This window comes from Cloeon dipterum, chromosome X, assembly GCF_949628265.1.
Source record: "Cloeon dipterum chromosome X, ieCloDipt1.1, whole genome shotgun sequence".
Taxonomy (NCBI): Eukaryota; Metazoa; Arthropoda; class Insecta; order Ephemeroptera; family Baetidae; genus Cloeon; species Cloeon dipterum.
Window position 1 is genome coordinate 11008330 of NC_088790.1, and position 19688 is coordinate 11028017.

Here is a 19688-nt window from a genome sequence, read left to right on the forward strand (position 1 = left end):
ATCGAGAGAAATGATGATAAAGTAGAATGCAGATGAAGAGGCCGAGAGCAAGTTACACAACTGGTGTTCCACATTCGCAAGCCGGAGAGGTTAATGGGGAGGCTGCCGCGCGGTGATAAGGAGTGTGCGCTGTGCGCGGTGACATAATCGCTCTGGTATTGCCATTATGAAATTTTCGCTGACTGCCTGCATTGATTGCTGCATCATATTTTTTCTTTTAATTTAAAATACATTTTTTCTCATAGGCATAAAGCAATGAAAAATATTGTCACACGCTTTCGTACTGCACAGCTCGCTGTTTCTGCTCCGCAGGCCTCTACACTTTTTACTTCCAAAACAAAATTCATTATCATATAATTAGCTGCTGAGAACTCTGAATCCATGGTCGTTGGAAACGTCCGACTCAACTCATCTTTGAGGACAAGCGGGAATAAAAATGAGTGACCATGATCATGTCATACCTGCAGCTCGCACCTCCTTGTGACAAACAATTTAACCAGCAATTCAAAGAGAGAAATTCTAATTCATCTAAACACGGAACAATTCTTGAGGGGAAAATTAAAAATCCCGAGTACCTTCCTGAGGGTTGCTAACTGTTGCCGAGTCAAGAGTTTACAGACAAAAGTGCTGTGAAATTAATATTCTTCCATTGAGCAATACGCTTTAATCTAACAACTTTAAAAAATGTCAAAGGAACTATATTTTTTCTATTTGTTTTACTTAGAGTAGGGTATGAAATCAAAGCTTGGGACTTTTTGTTTAATTAAAATTTATTTACATCTCAAAATACAGTGTTTACATCAAGATAAATTAACAAACGCAGTGATGCAAATTCGGCCCACGCGATAGACCGTGCTTTCGCAAAATAATTTAAACATTCTCATCATCTTTTATATAAATACTTAGCCGACGTACTTAGAAATTGAGTTAAAAGTAGGAGCAAAAGAAGAGAAGGTATTACACATTCAAAGTGCGCGGCCTGGCGGGGCGGGCGTCTAGTCAACTATGGGCCCTGTGCGCCGGTGCCGCGGCCGCGTGAGACAAAAGAAGTTAGTTTATACATTCAGCAAGACACGCACTAGCCGCTCTAAATCACAGGAGTCGCATTTTTATTCATTTCAACACATTATAATCAATGAAAAAAAAGTAGTGTTTGTCGATTTGCCCCCGGCAGTGGAGGAAAAGCGCGAGTGTTTGAGTTGTCAGGCGCAAACACGAAATGCAAAAACGGCGCGGCAGCTTGTGCTGGGGCCGGCCGGCCGGCGCGGAGATCAGGTGTGGGGCGCGAGCGCCTGCCGGGTTAGAGCGACGTGTGGACGGCGTCGTCGGCCTTGCGCGTCAGGATGTTCTTGAGGTTGGCCACCTCGGAGGCGAGGCGCGCCAGCTGCGACTTGAGCTGCGAGTTTTCACACTCGAGGCTCTCGTCGACCGGCGCCGGCGACGCCTGCTGCTGCTGCATCTGCGACTGCGGCGCCGCCGGCCACTCGGCGCCGATGGAGATGCCCGAGTCACGCTCGTCGCTGCTGCCCTCGGCGTCCCAGGGTGGCGAGGCGCGTGCCTCCTGCTTGATGGCCTGCAGCAACGACGCTGCGTCCTTGTCGCTGCGCTTGTGTCGCAGCTTCAGCGGAAGGGAGCTGTAGTCGGCGACTGGTGGTGACCGCGACGTCACGATGCCCTCGTCGCTGCTCTCGGCAGGGCTGCTCGACGCAGGCGAGCGGCTGCGGCTCAGGTTGAGAGCGCTGCCGCTGCCGTCCAGGCTGGCGATCGCGGCCGTGCTCAGGGCCAGCGGGTGCGCCAGGTGCATCGAGTACGGGTACATGCCGGCTGACGGTGCCATCTCGTGGTGGTGCATCACCTGCTGGTGGTGCATCGGCTCCGGGGGCGCCGGGTAGCCGCTGGGCACCGGCTCGTGGATCACGGAGGTGGGCAGCGGTCGAGGTGGCGTGGTGGCCACCTTGGCCCGCTTCACGGACAGCTCGGGTGGCGGGATGTTCGACATGACCTGCTCCATGCTGATCAGGTTCTCGGCCTGGGCACCGAACTTGTCCTTGACGGCCGCCAGCTGAGCCTTCAGCACGTGGTTCTCCTTGGTCAGCTCGACGACGCGCTGCTCCAGGATCATGTCGTTGAAGCGGCGCTTTTCCCTCGAGCGCTTGGCGGCTTCGTTGTTGCGTCGCCGCCTGTCCCAGTAACTTTCATCCTTCTTGTTGTCTGGGATGAACTCACGCTGCTTGCGCTGGTTGAACAGCTCCTTGCGCTTCAGCATCTCGGCGTGGCTGTAGTTCTGATCCTGCGAGTAATGATCGCTGTTGTTCGAGTCCGGGTTGGGCGAGCCGATTGGCGAATCGTGCACTGGCTCGTACACGCTCTGGCCGCTGCTCATCATCTCCTGGCCGCTTGGCGGTGCATGCCGCGCAACAAATTCGGCCACCATGATGCGATGCCGGAGAACGTCTGTAAACAAAATAGAAACCAGTGGTCAGAAAAACTCAAAATATTTAAATACAAGGGATAAATATCACAGCCCATCCATTTTCTTCCCGCCTCTCCCTTAAGAATTCCAAGAAAATAATTTTTCCCATCACGTACCAAAGCAAAAATTGGGATGCATGTCTAAAGTGTGCAACAGGTCTGGCTGGCTTTGAGTGCTAAGGCAGAGCATCTGCGCCACGTGAAGAAGTCGCACGTGTGTCTGTGGCAGGCGACTCGACTGACCGACCGACCGAGTGTGAGAGTGAGCCTCAAATGGTGCTCGACTGGTGGCCCCTCATCAGTGCCTAATCAGCACCCCCACCCTTGGCCGCTGCTTTCGTGGCCGCGCAAACAAAACAATAACAAATTCCCAGACGCAACGAGCATTCGCGCAACCGAGATGTCGTCAGGTTCGTTCAACTTGATCAGTACAAGGATTTTGCACGTTTTCTAGATTAAGAGCAGCACTCGGCGCGGAATCCTACTTTCTGACTGAGATGTGGCGCATAACACACTTTTCTGGGGCACCAGTCGCGTACACCGCAAAACATTTGAAATAAAAAAGAGGGTCTCCTCCGCATATCGTTCGGAATTAAAACAAATGGCTCCTCTGAGCGACTGATTTAAAATTTTTAAACAAAATAGAATTAAAGAAATCATTTCACAAATTTGCACATTTTTTCCAATTTACCATTATTAATATCTGCATTTCATCGTTGTACCCAGTTAATTCCAAATTATTGTCACGACTCCCATGGGGTTTGTAAAACAACTCAACCATCAGGGTAGAACCGAGGGGACGGTGCCCAATTGGATTCACCCCTACCGATTTCGGCTCGAGAATAATTATTGGAAACGGCGACTCACCGATAACGGATGCCGGAGGGCTAGGGTGTTGGTTTAGAATATCCAGGGTTGGTAGTGTGCGGGTCACTGACTCTCGACTAGCTGTGGCGGTGCGCACTATCACACACTCACCGCGGACACTGACTAACTGACTGACTGTTTCTGAGTGAGCGTGGTAGGAAGGAAGGCTGCCTGTTGTTGTTGTGTGCGAGCACGCGGCTCGGGTGGGGAGGTGCGCAGTGTGCAGAAGTGGGGCCACCCTCGGTGACTCACAACTGGCAGCGGGTTACGTAACTCGCGGAGAATGCCCCCTCGCGCCAACCCAGCCGCCGGAGCTCAATTAAAGCGCGTTTCTCCCTCCGCGGCGCCGAATTATATCCGCGCACTTGAGTGCTTATTTTCGGAGTATTGTCTCGAAGGAAAAAGTGTAATAAATTTCTCCCTGGGTTCAGTTCTGAAAATTGCAAATCGCATCCTTCTCTGAAAGGACAACAGCCGCCGAAAGTCTTCCGCGAGCAATAAATTATTTTGCTTAGAAATTTCAGTCGATCGAATATTTTTTACTCATTCATTGGAATAATTTGAATTTTTCCTTGGTATCTAAGGCTTCAAATTACAATAAACCAGATTTGTTTATTTAATATAGCTCCTCAATTATGGATACTTGAACTAAAATGTAAATTTTTAAGCAAGGAAATTCCAAATGAACATTTAGACCCGGAAAGTGGGGCCATTGCGGGTGTTGCCGGCCAAACGTGTCTCACCTACCAGTCGGTGTGCCAATTATTATGTAAGGCCGAGCCTAGGAAGCTGCGGTTCTCTTTCTTACACAGCTCTTTGGCCGCGCCGGAAACGGTGAGATGGGCACGCTGAGGTCAGAGGAGCGATCTTGTCTGTCTTTCCTCGTCTGACCAGGAAACCAAGGGGACCTTGCTCCTCGCGCGCGCGAAACCCGGCAAGGTTGCCTTCAATTATGACACCTCGACAAGGTGAATGTTACGTCGTCGTGCTCTCGTGGAGCCCGGCGCGCGCGGAGCTATGAACTTTTGAGCCGCGCTCGTGCAATGCAATTCTTCTACGCCCGTGGATAATGAGGCAGGGTCATCCACTCGCGATCATCTGAACCATAAATTAAATTGAAATATGAAGAAGACGTGGGAAGCGGCCTAAGCTCTAGTTACAAGTCATTGTCTTGCGTGCTGAGCTGGCAAAAGTAACGCAAATTCCCCTGCCTTTTCAACCTTTTTTATTTACACATATCGCGGCTCTTTTAATTACTCGCTTCCGACCGGTGTAATTTGAAACAAATTGATAGCAGTCGGTGAAGGGGGCATTATATCAGAAGGGTATACGTGTCGCAGCGAGGAAGTGGGCCTCGGTGCTCGAAAACAAAATAAAACAAACGCTCGGCCGTTCACTTTTCATGTAAAAATATCCAGCAGTACGTGCAGCAGGAGTAAAAATGCTCTCTCTTTTGCGCTGATTTCTCGTCTTTTTGCTCCGTGAATTCGCACGTGTTGGCACGGGCTTCACTCTGCTGACTGACTGAGAGTTATTCTCAGGCGCGTGACTCACTTGCAGACAAAATTCGGCCAAATTCTTTTCTTCAAATCACAACACTGCGAATTTCGCGAAAATGGGCATTTCTTTCTTTTAAGCTGCTCCCGAAATTACCATTCCATCTGCATTCACGTCGAATTTATATTCCCGATGCAAATTTCCCGCCTGACAACAAGAGACTTTTCGTCGCATGCGAAATCAGCACGTGCGGTCACATGTGCAAGAAAAAGCTTCTCATTTGCAAAAGAACTGAACTGCGTTTATGACTATTATTTATAGTGTAACAAATTCGTTTTACTGCCTCTATGTTGTGCACGTCCTTCGGCAGGATATGCGGCCATATTGCGACTCTGTCCTTGATTCCCTGCACACGGCACGCAACGTGCAGGCTAACAGGCTGGAAAGTCACCTGTTGCGCACGGTGGTTTTTACGGGAAAGCGAAATAAACGTCGCAATATCTGCTCAGTTTCAGGCGTTCGAATTCGATGCTGCTCGCCGGAAAATGTCGGCCGGCGTTTTCCTGTTTCAGGATGATGAAAGTCATAAATAACGGTTTTGGAGATGTGTGAATGCAGATTTTTTAAAAGTAAACTGCAAGTTGAAATCCCTTGTCCAGAGTTAAAAGTTGAAGGATGCGAATTTGTTTTGATTCGTCGTTTGTGCGCGGTCACATCTCGGTCAAGGTTCGGAGCAGCTCGTGCACATACCACTTGTGCAATATAATACATCTCTGTGATGACCCACAAACGACCGGGAGAAGGAATATAAGAAAGAGACTGTTGCGCGCGTGGATCTACACCCAATCAACCGTATTATCAGTGAATGACAACCGCGCTCGTTGCGCGATCACTTAAATTATTACGGCTTCGCTTGCAAATAACGAGAAATGCACATTTTAGTACTCTACTTCTCGGGTGCACGAGCGCCGGTTCGAAAACGAGAATGATAAACCTCACAAGTGGTTTTGCCGTGGATTTTGACTGTAGGAGTGTTGCCATAATAAAAAAAATTGTATTGAATATGAAATGCCGTCCTCGCCAACGTTTTCGCTTATCGACATATAATGTGCCACGGGGTGTGCGGCGGAGAAAAACGCAAACACGTGGACGAGGGGCACGTGGAGCGAGTCACATTGTAGCACCCGCGTTTGCTTATGCAACCCGGCACATTGTTGGTTGCATAAGCACATGCCGCGCCGGCAGCGGTCATTTCAGCACCGAGCAAAGGAAATAGACAGGCGGCTGATCGGTGCGAACACAAGAACACATGATGCGAATTTGGTATTCATTACGATCCGATTATTCGCCGAGAGGTCACTCCAGGCCTTTTGTCAGATCAAATCAGATGATGAATAAATTTTACAAAAATTTGCAATTTCAAGACCGTTTTATTTTTCGTTCTGCGTAAATTTTAGCCTGCGTTTACGTAAGATCTAGACTTGGGAATGTCATTCCATCAATAATTTTTATTCTTAACTTTTAGCATGGCCACAGATGTTTCCACAAATAATGAAAATAGTCAATGAAATACTGAAGTCTATAAAAATAGTGTTTTGTCTCCTGAGTGACCCTTTTTTTTAAGTAAATCGCAGTTTTCTTTGATTTGACGATTTTCTCTTTAGGGTTCATTTTCTCAGACCCAATTGAATTTAAGTCATTTTCGAGCTTTCCTTTTGAATCAGATGCGTCAGTTGAAATGTATGAAACAATGTCGGAAAGACGCGTCTGATCGTCCGGCCAGATTGCAATTAGCCGCGTGAGAGCAGGACTGGCGGGCGGACGGGCGCACTCTATACTTAGCACGAATTGGCAATGACAGTGGGAGCAGAAAGAAAGAGAGCTATGGGCTGAAGGAAGATTAGAGAGCGCGACGACTGTGTGTGCAAAAGAGAAATGACCCGGTTTGGCTGCCAGCGTACGTAAAAGCCGCGAGTGACTGGCTCGGTGTGCATCTCATCTGCGGCGAAAGTCAACGTCCTCGTTTACAACAAATCGAGGTTAGATAATTCATGATGCATAAGCGCGCGAGTTTGTGAAAAAAGGGGGCTAGCGCCTGCCTGCTTTCCCTCGGATTGCATATTAGTCGCGCGAGTTCATCAGCCGCCACTTTTCTTAATTAATGCGTGCACGTTCATTGAGGAAAGTTGGTGGCTGGCTGGCAACTCGCTCCGGCTCCCCGTGGCTCATTTGCATCGCCTGCCGATGAACCCGACTTGCATAATTTGCTCAGCGGGAAGAGTGTATTTGAAATTTTACCACTGTTTATCAAACCAAAATATCGGATTCTATGGGATCTTCTAATTATTGAGGATTTTGGCTTCTCTTTCTATTCGTGCAGAGCCGAGAAATAAAAAAAAACATCAAATAAAATTTCAGCCTCTTTCTTAATCGACATTGATTGATTTTATTCTTCTCTATATATGGAAATTTAGAAGAGTTGAGGCCAAAATCAGATCTTGATTTCATCAGAGAAGTGATATTTGTTATTTGGCTCAAAGATCGAATTAAAATTTAGTCCAAATTATAGCAGAAGATCCCGCGCGTGATTAGTATGTGCGAGGTCCGGCGTCTCTGTCTCATTATTCAAATTTTAAGATCAACGCACTGCTTAAAGCAAAATAAGCCACATTTCCAAATCTCCAGCACTTTTGACAGATTCAATGAGAGCAGGATTCTACAGATTGCCCTCGATAGAGTGGCGATGTGGGACATTTTCTTCTCGTGATTATATTCTAGTCTCGTGTTACTCAAAGAAACCTTTGCACCGAAGATAGAGGCGATCGTAATTTGACTTTTGCTTATGTAATTATTGATCAAGCGGACTCAACTCTGACCCTGGCAGTTCCTACGTTCCTTGTGACACCACGATTGACTTGCTTTATTTTATTGAGATCAATGCCAGTCCGTAATATTCTAGAAAATAAATAAAACAGACAATATCTATGCATTGAAAATAAAAATTGATTTTTTCCACTGTATGGTTGCGTGCGATTTGCCGAGTGATTTGGTTCAAAAGCGAGCGAGGCGGATGAGCGCAAACGAGTCGTAGGTGGCACACCGGGAAGTAGGTTAGGCAGCCAGTAACCAAGTCACAAAAGTAAAACACATAACTGTACCCCGCCGATAGGCAGATAATATGCGCGCTCGTTCGCCTGCTAGCCGATCGTGAGCGTGAGGTTGTGTGCACTGCAAAACGCCGTTTTATTTTCTTTTTGCTCGGCGGGTGGGAGCGGCATGCAAATAAGTGGACCATTGTTGCGCAATTCGACACCCGCGTTCGAGGCGCAGTAAATTAAATATGTAGCGGTTGTTGAGAGAGCGGCACTCAAAGAGAAGGAAAAATGCTTCGTTTGTGTTTCTTGAAGTTATATAAACTTGATAGATGGATTTCGGCTTAAATTGAAACAGATTGCCGCCTTGAACAGCCAACTGGAGGCTAAAGGAGACAATAATAAACGAATGGCAGCGTCCTCAGTGCCCGCAAAGGTGAACGTCACACACGTAATGTAATCTGCTCCATTCTGGGGTCGCTAACTCGGAGGTCTTTGTACACACTTGCCTTGGAATTTCAGAATAAAGCATGCTAATCGGCGGTCCACGTGGTGCCACTTGGCCCCTTGGCGCGAACATTTGCATTTCCGTGCCTTTGCATTGCGACATGAAACCAACGCAACAGGTGCATTGCAAGTCAACAACCCCGCGGGTTAACAGATAAAGAAATGCGAAAATTTTTTAGCCTTGCCACTAGCTGCAAAACTTAAAGATTTAAATTTTAAAAAATGCCTTCAAGGCTAATGTTGTCAATAAGGACACAGACCAACAAGACTAAGACTGACCTCAAAAAAGTTCAAAACCGATAAATAAATACTTCACAGAAAAGGAATAATTCCTCCTATCGCACCCACTTTTGAAACTGTTAAGTACACTGCTATCAATACACCGAGCAAATTGTTCCAAACGATAATACATTTCCGCCTCCCCTTAACCTTGAACCATCTAATCCGTGCACCAGCTGCACAAACCTGGATATTTTTACATTTTAAATTGGGCCCGATCCAAAATAACGGGGTTGAAAAATAGAAATAAACCTACCAGGTCGGGGTGGATAGTGTCCTTGAAGGTGGTCCTGACCCTGTTGGTCGGCGAGCGACGGCGGCCTCCACGGGGCTGAAGAGGCGACGGCAGGCCGCTGCTGTGGGCTGTGGATGAGCTCGAGACTCATGTCTGCAATCACAACATCAAGCAAACTGAGCGGTCGTCGGCTGCACAAAGCACTCGCACAGGTAGAGAGAGAGCGAAACCGAAACAGGGCCAAAAGTGGAGGGCTGAGCGCGAGAAAGAAGCGCGCGCCGCACCGCGTTCGGACCAACCTCGGCAGAAGGGTATCCTCTTTCTTTCCTTCTCTCTCTCTCTTCCTCGCTGCGCACACACTACTTTCGCGGCCTACTTTTTCGGCACATTCTGCCCGCATGTAACAAGGGTAATGATTCAAAACCGCGTTACTCCTAGCTTGTTACGGATGAGGGGAAAAGCAAAGTGGCTCTTAAAGCCTTATCGCTCTGTCTCGGCGTCCCCTGCTGCGGCAGCCTTTGCTTTCAATTTATATTTTTCTGCCAAAAGGGATTCTTATCTACTCAACTGCATTTTTTTTCTTGTAAATATCACGATTGTTTCAAATTGAAATATATGCGTCATTTTCCTGCATACAATAATCCCTACATATCGCTGGTTTATCTGTATATTTATTTCCTGAATCGAATGAGAATGAAGATTTTATTGCTTTATTCTCATTTTCGAAGTTTCCTTCTTGAAATCTTATTTATCAGAAGCGTCAAAGCGAGAAAATCAATCTAACCTTTAAACCGATAACGGTGCTATTTGAGGTAAAATGTTACAATGTAGTTCTTTTTTACTTATATAGTACAGCATACAGAAGTTGCTTTTCGCAATAGAAAATTTATTACGACTTCAATGACATGAAACTAGAATTGTTACTCACAATTTTTTGTTGTTTTGCACAAAAATCTCGTCAAGTTTATCAATTTCAACATCCAAAAGAATTTACTCAAAAGGTGCATCACTACCGCAAGCGTCAGCTTGCAATATATTTGCTTCAACATACCGTAATAAAATTTGCTAGCCTCAAGTGGTTTTCACAAAAAGAAGTTAACACATTTTATTTTGCAACCCCATTGACGATTGCTTATTTTTCGTGATAATTTTTGCTTTTCATATTTGAATGTTTCATTAATTTAAACTGCAGGGTGCGTTTTGTTTCAGGGCTGTTGGGGGCTCAAGTCAGTCAAAGTTGAATCTGGAAAGACGAAATACATTCTGTTTATAATTTCATCGCTCAATCACACATTTAATTTCTTCTACACAGTCCAGTTTCAGTTTCATCAACTTTCTTGCCGGCATTTTTGGAATTCCAAATTGCTACCGCGCGGTCACACTATCGTTTTCACATTTCGGTCGTGCGCATCTCCGCACAGGTGTGCATCCAAAAGCAGTCGAGCGGCTTCTTCAAATTGTCCTGCAGCTCTTGCAGTAGAAAGGTTTTCACTTTTGCTTTGCATTTCTCGAATCGAAACCGAGCGACTGCACTCGTGCGAGGAGCCATTGTAATTTCGTGTCATTCACACGGCTCTCGCGTTTTCTTTGGCCGCAGACGTCCCTTTTACTTAAAATCCCGGGCACGGCAGTAAAAAGGTTTGCTACACTCCTTTTCTTCAGTTTGGCAGGAGCGCATTTCTTTTTCACTTAAATTTCTTTGTTGGCTTGTTGCTGCCTGGCTATACATTTAAACCGAGTATAAGTAGGTTTCAAAATTTAGGATATTGACAACATGGGAAATTTACATTATATCTCATGCCATTTAATCAAGAGAAATTAATGTATTTTACATGAAGAGTGTTTATTGAAGGAATTAAAAATTTAAGTTTGGTTTTACGGGAGCATCATCAAACACCAACATTTTTTTGTAGCAGAAGAGCGAAAAATATCTTTCTAAATTTTTCATTACTAGATCGCTATAATATTTTATTTTATTTTATTTTTTCATTGTTATTTTGTTTATTCCTACTGTCATAGTTACAAAATTTAAATTTTATGTTTCATAAATTTTATATAAGCGAATAATAAAGGTTACACTTCTTACGCGTATTTCCTTATTACTAAACACATTTTGCTATGGAAAGCATATGGAGTAAAATAGACATTTGAATAATTCTGATAAATTAGACGTGGAGTCAACAACTCTGTTTGTTGCGCAAGGCAATATTCAACCGTTTGAAAATAAGCACATAGTTTCAAAGTCCCATTTTTCCGCGCATTAATAGGAAGAGCGAGAATAACCCACATTCAATTTTCTGCATAATTCATGAAGAAGAACAAATTCAGAAAACAAAACAACGGCGCATCCCTGTGCTACTACAGCTCGGGGGGCTATTGAAGCCACACGTGAGCCGCCCACAAGTAGGGAAGTATCTATTTTCAGCTTGTTGTGCAACCGCCGCCGACACATACATGCCGTTTTAAGGGAGAAAAAAGCGCGGGTCTGGCCCGCCACCGTCTTTTCGTATCGATCTCAAATATTATAATCGCATTCAAAAGGCACGCGATCAAAAGTGTATGTGCATAGTTTATTTATTACTCGGTGTACACGAGAGCGGTGACGTCAAGCCGTGCGCCTCACGTGCACCGAACCCGAGCAATGTGACCCGAGGGCAATTTCACAAGCAAACGTGATTTTCCGCCGCATTGGGCCCCTTTCCCCCCGATCAACATATCCGTGAGCAAATTAATCAGTAACAAATAACTGCTCTTGCGTCTGGACCAACCCAGAAGGGTAGCTTGATTTGACCCGTCTGATTGTGAGCCGCAGAGAGAGGAGAAAAACGCACCCACGTATCTGGGACTGTTTGTTTTTCTTTACTGCTTTATGGAAATTGGCAAATCAATAAAGTTATTTAGATTTTTTTTCTGCGCGCAAGCTCTTTAAGAGTTTTTCCGCATTGAACATTACAATATTTTAAACTCTGATTGTGGATTTCAAATATTTGAACGATATATATTATGTGTATTTTAGACATTCGTAATCACATGATTGTTGTACAATTATAAAATTAAAAATATTCACATTTTCAAGACTCAGAGACCTTTACGTGAATTTAAACTTAACGGACACAAAAAATAAAAATGACCTGAAAATGAGATCCCCTGTCATTAATGGAACAAAAATTCGCGGTAATCCAGCCAAAATACTCTAATTAAAACCAGTTTTTAACTTTACATTACATTTGACGTTATATATGAATACGTATTCCATTTTTAACTTAGTGTTTTTTTATCTTTCAGTTGCGATTGTAATACAATCAACATACGAATCGTATATACATACATATATAGTCAAAACCTACCACATCAAAGTTATTTTATTTATTTGATGCCTCAATGCTAAAGAACAAAGGAATTTATTTCAGATAGTAGCTATACCCTACAGCTCGCATTTGTTTTGTAGAACGCGAAAAGATCCTTACAGATCTCATCAGGAGCGGGAAGACAAATTTTACAAATTTGTAAAGCCAGAAATAAAAATAGTGCAGAAATTATAATAGCAAAATTATTATTATTATTATTCACATTCTACCTAGACATTTAAATTCCAAATATCTTAAACAAATTCTTGCAGAAATTCAACATGAATATTTACTTGCGTAGTATATTCTTTCATTCTCTTTATGCAGTTTAAAATCAAAGCTTGTTGGTTAATTCCATTTCCTTTTTGCGTGGGTTCTATGGAGTGGCAGTGAACTTGAGGCGTGCAAAATTGCTGGAGCCACGTCGTCCGCACGCGGGAAGAAAACGAGCTCGTCGGAAAACGCGCAGCACTCACGAATTTGTTGACCCCGAGGAGAGGTGCGTAATAGGCAATTATCGCATTGTGTGCAGGATTTATCCGGCGCTTCATCGAGATACCCACACGCACACACTTTTTCTCTCGTTCTGCCTGAACTTGGGAGGTTAAAGTCCTGCGCGTGTATTTCACACATCGATGACCATCTCGCTCCGCAGCGAGAGCTGCTCGATTACACAACGCGCGCGCCCGATGTTGAATAACATTCATGCAGCATCTCTTTTGCTTAATGGTGCTGTTGCTCCCTCGCAGTTGTGGGTATTCTTTTTTATCTGGCTGAGTAAGACGCGCACACACTTGAGTTGACGAGTTGGTCGCTTCTTGTTTCAGGGAAGCCATTCTAAGGCCGAATGTTTTGTCAAGTTCTGCTGATTTCGTTCTTCGTTACAAATATTGCTTTGCAACAGCCAAAACGGAAACAAGCTTTCCATTGATTACTATTGGCAAAAAAAATTATTGCAAACAACCATAAATTTGCAAATACGACAGAAGAGTTTTATAGTTAATCTCACAATTTTTTATTCAAAAAATGTATTGTAGTTAAAAAGTGACGCTGATTGATATCATGAAAAATATCCCTGCGAAAATTAAAAGAGCAAAAATAATTTTGCAAATATTTGCAAAATTGTAAGGGTTGTTTCGCGTTGCTACTGAGTGTGGTTTCTCATAATGTCTCTTATTTATGATACATTTTATTTTCAGCGCGTTTCGGGTGATCCTATTGCGTGCACAACCTTTGCTTCCAAAGGGCGGTGCACTTGCGCGGCAACAATTAGCAAGCAGATCCCACGGCGCACAGCAGTTTTTCGCAATTTGCCCGCCAATTGAATACATACGCTCATCGCATGCTGGATGCGTTTCATTCCACACGCAAGTTCAAGGACGGACAAAGAGAGAAATTTGCGTCTTTCGCTTAATTTTGGTCTTTGCGATTCAAATTACGAGTAGTTAATTGTCTCTCGGAGACGATTTGCAACGCGCACACGTGGGATGGTCTGGACGTAAATTCATCCGCTTCCTTTCTGGGCAGAAAGAAATACACGTCGGCTGCGGTTTCGCTCGTCAGCAATAGCATGTGGCTTCGCATCGATAATAGTTTCCACTTTGCCACACGTGCTGATCGCTGAATGTCTGTATATTGTTGATTGCGCTCAAGGATAAATAAATGATCAAAATCGCCGCGGAGCGTTACGTGAACGCTGCAAAATTTGCAATTCATGAATTAATGAGAAGGATCAGACAATGTGCAGAATTCCCATAATTGTTTAGGTTAAATTTAAGTAGCTGTCTTAAGAACCTAGTTAACATTTCGCGAGTTGTTCGTTTATCACGAGTAAATTGGGAAACATTCTAATCAGTACAACCGAGAGCAAGTTTGGAAAAATAACACAAGATTGGATTCGACAATTCAATTTCAGTGTTCCTCATCACAATATTTTTGGCTGACTTTGCATGATTGTCCTTGTTCCAAATTTGGGCCGAGAGGAGGAACAAAATTGACTGATAGAATCTTACGCATTCTCTCCTTGAATAAACTTACCTGAGGGTTGAATTCCGTTCGGCGACTTGAACAGGCCCTAAGGTACCGGTCCTTGACAGAAGGGATGCTGGTGAGAGCGAGGACCTCCAGTGAACCAGTGTCGAGTCCAGTGAAAAGCACAGTGTCTCTGGCACTGCAGATGTGTACCTGGGGCTGCATGTGCTCTCACCACCCCCCTGTTGCTCACGCGGCAACCGTCGCAGACACGTGCCTCCTCTACCAATTTGCTGATAATAAACACTTTATTTATATAAGTCTCAGCAGGCACCACTCTCCGCAAAATTCACACGGGGTTGTATTTTTGCCTCTTTTTTTGTGAAATGGCACACCAATGGCGCTTTTGTTCCAAAAACGGTATTTACGTGGGTTTGTTTGCTGCGATTGTAGCGGTGATAATTTCATGCCATCGGCGTAGGCGTTTTTATTGTGTGGACGGAATTAGGTTTTTGCAGTAGACGAATTTTACGATTCTAATATAGATTCATGCATAACCTATCGTTGGTTAAAATAACATTCTATTTTTTAGCCTTCGCTCAGCACATCCCTAAAAACTCACCGGGTCCCAATAACAACGCTGAGCGGACAATAAGGTGCCCGAGTTGCGGCAGAGGAGCTTGGGCCCAATGTGGCCCAATCTTTTCGCCTCCCCGCACTGAGGACTTTTATTGAAACGCAAGACATTTTCCCTAAAGCCGCTGCAAAGGTGCGAAAACCAGCAAGTGGAGAGCCGATGTACAAGCATAAATCAAACGCCACGTGAGGAGGATTTAAAAATAAAATAAAACACCCCCAGCCAAGGGGTAGAGTAAGTAGCTCAAGCTCAGCGCCACTCATGCAAATGCCCGCAAAGGCGTGTGCAGTAAGTTGAGTAACGCGAATCAATTGCGTCAATCGCGGCAGCGCGGTGGTTGCTATCGGAATAGGCGCATACTGCCACAAGATGAGCCACACGACGGCTCTGCTATGAAGTACAAAAGGTCAATGCTTGCTTGGAATTAAATCGCACTCGGTTTATTTTTAACTAAGCGCACCCCAAGGTTAATGTTACAGCGAGACAAAGCAAGAGCAATGCGCATTCAATTCGCATCCGTTAAATCGATGAAAAGGAGCTTTTATCTTTTCACAGACAATATTAAGCTGCTTTTATTTTGTGTCTGTCAATTAAGCTCTTTTTATTAAAATTCTTGAAAAAATTAGGGAATCACCTGTTTAAGTTCATTTTCCGACATTGCCCAAGTGCATTTACCATCTTCTGCCTTTGTGCAATTATGATTTGTGTTATGAATCACATGAATAAAGCGCCAAGTACTCGCGGTCGCTGCGAACATAAACTGTTTATATAAGAGCAGCTATAAAGCCCGTGCAGCGGCTTGCTTTCATGCACGCGGAACTCGTTTTCTTGATAACCAGCAATGCTGAGAGTGCAGTATGTAATTGCGTCACAATAAAAATATTGCAGCTCCCTTACTCCTATGGCCGCCAGAGTGCATGCACTCGAGGGCACCACCAAAGCAGGAAATGATAAGTTTGTAAAATTGCATTAACATATGTATATTTCAAAATAACTGAGAAATTTAAGTACTTTCAAGGCTTTCAGGCATTTTAAAATAATCTGGTTTTGCTCAAAATTATGAAAATTTAAACCAGATGATGTAACGAATAGAACTAAAATTCATAATTGTCCTTAAACATCTGTCTAAAAAAAACCAAAAGAGAATTTGGAGAAAGGAAAATAATTTTTTCAAGAATTTAGTCACAGTTGAGAAATAGCAAATTAGTCAAATCGGCTGAACTGCTCTTTGGAAAAAACTGATATTGAGTGTTCAATTAAAAATTCAAATTATAGATTATTTTTTTTAAATTGCAAAAAAATAAAAAGTGGTAAGAGAGGCAAGATTGAAAATGATCGAATCATCTAGTCGGAGTGCCTTTTTGCTGAATAATTAGACAATTTGTATTATTATTTCTGTTAAATAAAAGTTAAGTTTCGTAATAATATGTACAAAACCTTGCTCATCTTATCAGAGCTTTGCAGGGTTGAAATATTTTATTTGCCTAGTTTGATAGTCTCATTTCGAAGTGAATATGTATTTTTTAAAACGTGATACTGGCCCAATAAACCCAATTATTTATGCTTTCATTGAGAAAGATAAACGATTCCCTCAGTTGTGGTTTTCCCTGGCTTGTTACACGTCTCGATATTTATTTATGCTATTTATTATTCTCGCCATTTGCGCCAGCGTGTGCAGCAGCACTCACTCATCTCGTAATTAGCAGCAGCAGCAGCAGCAGCTCGTCGATAATAAAGTATTTCGCGCGCGGCCATTGCTCGCTTCTGCTGCATATCTGCTCTGCGGGTGTTTGTTTCTCGGTCGACAGTCATAATATCTCGCTTTCTGCGCTTCTATTGCGCATCTCGGACGCACTTGTGTGTCCCCTGCACGTGCAACCGCGTCGTCCGCCATTCTCTTTCCATCCCTGTATCTCTCGCACCGAGATGTGAGCTATAATTACTCGGGCAGTATCGCGACTTTGTTTACGCGCCAAACCATTGGAACGACCTCACCGACGCCTCATTATCGCGCTTTTTGCGACTGAATTGGGGATTTTCGCACTGCGCGAGATACGAAGATAAGTGCGGAAAATCCAAATACGGAAGTGATTGGCTCACCAAGTTAAATTTCCTTGAATGAGATGAGCGTTGTTTTTCTTAGGAAATGTGTATAAAGTTTGATATGGCCTCTATTTCCAGTTATTGCAGGTGTTAGCGGCCTTTTCATTGAACTCTAAGAAATATTGTTTTGTTTCGAAGAAGAATTTATCTTGCTATTGCAAGGAAACAAAGTCATCCCTCTAGAACAGTTTGAAATATTTTCAACCATTCATTTTAAAATAAAGCTTACATTTGCGTAAAACTTCAAATTAAAACGGCTTGCGGGGTCCTGCAGTGCTGATTAGTGAGGCTGGTAATACTAGACGCGATAGACTATTTTTTCTAAGCTTAGAATCTTCATGAGTCAGGAGACTATCAAAAGAGTACGTACGAATCATGCAATTTTAAGCCTGTTAAACTACTCTTCAAATCGTCTAAAACCATCTGAAAGTGACTTAAAGTATCTAAAGACAATCTAAACCCGTCTAATTATTTCATTGTGGCATATAATACTCTTCTTCAATAATTATTTTCTCTAGAAAATTATGATAGCCTCGTGTGAAAAAATGACTATACGCGACGAGAGAAATTGGTTCCATTTTTGACAGTATTGTCATCACCAAATCTTGGGCTCTTGAGAGGTTGATACGAGTCGAATGCTGTGCAGTTTTTGTAATTTTTATGGCTGAAACCTGAGGTTTGGGGAGGACAATGTTGGAAAATATTGAAAGTTGTAATTTTGGTAATATTGTTTAAGTCTTATCATTTGTACTTGATATAAGCCAGTTGAATAAATTTTATTTATCACACCAAAACCTTCCAATATTGATATTTATACGCAAATGAATCCCAATAATCGATCATCGACTTACTTTTTTTATGCATGTAGATGCCAAGACTCTGAAAATACCGTTGCAGTTGGTAAGTTATATTTTAATTTAGGATCACCATCATGTGGCAGCCAAATCATCAAGATCAGTTTTTTTTCGAAATTCATGTTATTTGTGGGCAAGTGACACGGATTTATTTATTAAAATTTATTGCATAAAACCAACTGAATCGCTTAAGAAACAGGCTTAAACATTTTTGTATTATTTTGACGAAAAAAACGAAAATTATTTGCAATCTGTAAATGGATTAAATCTTTTTTATTAAATATTTTTAAAACAAATTTCAAATTGTTAAATAAAAACTATTCTCTTGCCATTATTTGCTGCACCAATCTTAATTAGGACGGGCTCTGATCGCTTGAATCTTTTTGGAAATCATAAATATATCTCACGATTTCTTGCAGCAAAAATCTTAGTTTCAATCCCACAGGCCTGATCAGCACTTATTTACCCTCAAAACAAAATTCTTACGACAGTATTAGCTGAAGAGAATTTTATATCAATCCATAATTTTTCCTGAATTCTAACTTTCTCATTTTTGTTTAAAGGTCAAAATGTTTTTTATCTCAATGATTAATCTTAAGTGAGGAAGAGACTGCAAACAGACAAAACGAATGGAAAAAAATCGAAAACGATTGGAAATAAGAAATTAGCAATAATTACATCCGCACACGGCCGCATTGCGTGCAGTTAATGCTGATTGTGAGCACAGACGGGCGCAGATTTCGTAAGACGGTGAGCGAGTGCATTGGCTCCAGTTACATAGCTCAACAACGACATCACCGCCTCGAAAAAAATCAAGGCTACGGCCGACCCAAGTCTGCGGCGGCGGCGGCGGAGTCGCCAGTTGCGCAATCCACCGCCGCCTAAATATATACGTGAGAGCTATAAAACTCAAAACATTGCGCGTGCGGTGTTATGAAAGCCACGGTGAGGTAGATCAACAACTGCTGATACACAGCTGCACGCCACACGGAATCATACATTGTCTACCAAAAATGCCCCCGTAATGCACTTTGGCAAAAAACGAGATGTTTAGATAGGATGCCATAATGCCATGGCACGAAAGAGGCCTGATTAGGTCACAGCAATTTCTTATGCTGATTTTTTTTTATTTTCATTAAAACCGCACTAAATAAATTTGATATTTTAGGTTAACCCTATATTGAGACAGTCGTCATCATGAAAAGTAAAAATTGCTATCAGATGGAAATTGTTGAGCCAAGGAAGAGTTTCTTTTCATCTTAAACCTTAAGACATTTTCTATTAGGAATAAAACTAGACTATCGAACAATGAGAAAAATTTAAAATTCCAATTATTTTTTATTATATTGACTCTAATAATTTATGGATTTTTGGACTGTTACAAAATAGCATAGTAAAATTGTTTATTTCAAGAATTTTCTGTACAGTTAGTTTAACGGTAAAAAATGGAATTGGTATGCGACACTCTTAAGATATTTGTCGAAAATATATTTTTGTACTTGTTACAACTAATAACAATAAAACAAAAATCTACTTACGCAATGAATCCCGTAGGTAACACGATGAGGAATAGAAGCAGCCAATCAGAGAGCAATATTCATCACAAATTAATGCTTTGTTTACTGTTTAGCGAGTATTAATGAAAAATAACGTATTGACGTGATGTTTTGTTGGCTCTCGGTGGTTATTTGACTCCTAAAAGTGCGGTTAGAAATAGAATTTTCCTGCTTCGATAGTGATAAGTATTGTAGGAATTCACAAAGAATGTCGATGTCATAAACAACATTATTACAAAATACATTAATCTGTTTTGACACCTTCTTCAAA

At 42.7% G+C, this 19688-nt stretch overlaps 1 protein-coding gene across 4 annotated transcripts; it reads right to left on the reverse strand.

Annotated features, from left to right (window-relative positions):
* Positions 1-752: 752 nt before the first annotated feature.
* On the reverse strand, positions 753-19418 carry vri (vrille). Of its 4 annotated transcripts, none has more exons than XM_065493319.1 (3): positions 19400-19418; positions 8971-9102; positions 753-2454 (listed from the first exon to the last, which is right to left on the reverse strand). In XM_065493319.1, exons 2-3 carry the CDS (start codon positions 9098-9100, stop codon positions 1301-1303), a joined length of 1284 nt encoding a protein of 427 aa, XP_065349391.1. In that variant the 5' UTR covers positions 9101-9102; positions 19400-19418; the 3' UTR covers positions 753-1300. The 4 variants fall into 4 exon arrangements, with proteins under 4 accessions (XP_065349391.1, XP_065349390.1, XP_065349389.1 ...); XM_065493318.1 differs by lacking the exon at positions 19400-19418 and adding an exon at positions 14334-14352; XM_065493317.1 differs by lacking the exon at positions 19400-19418 and adding an exon at positions 9878-9971.
* Positions 19419-19688: the final 270 nt, after the last annotated feature.

Excerpts from the sequence above, each read along its gene's own strand:
- vri (XM_065493317.1), bottom strand. The coding sequence starts at position 9,956 with ATGCACCTTTTGAGTAAATTCTTTTGGATGTTGAAATTGATAAACTTG. Across the intron at positions 9,103-9,877 it reads GTGCAAAACAACAAAAAATT|ACATGAGTCTCGAGCTCATC; the intron begins GTGAGTAACAAT and ends TTGTGATTGCAG. Across the intron at positions 2,455-8,970 it reads ACACTATCCACCCCGACCTG|ACGTTCTCCGGCATCGCATC; the intron begins GTAGGTTTATTT and ends TTTTGTTTACAG.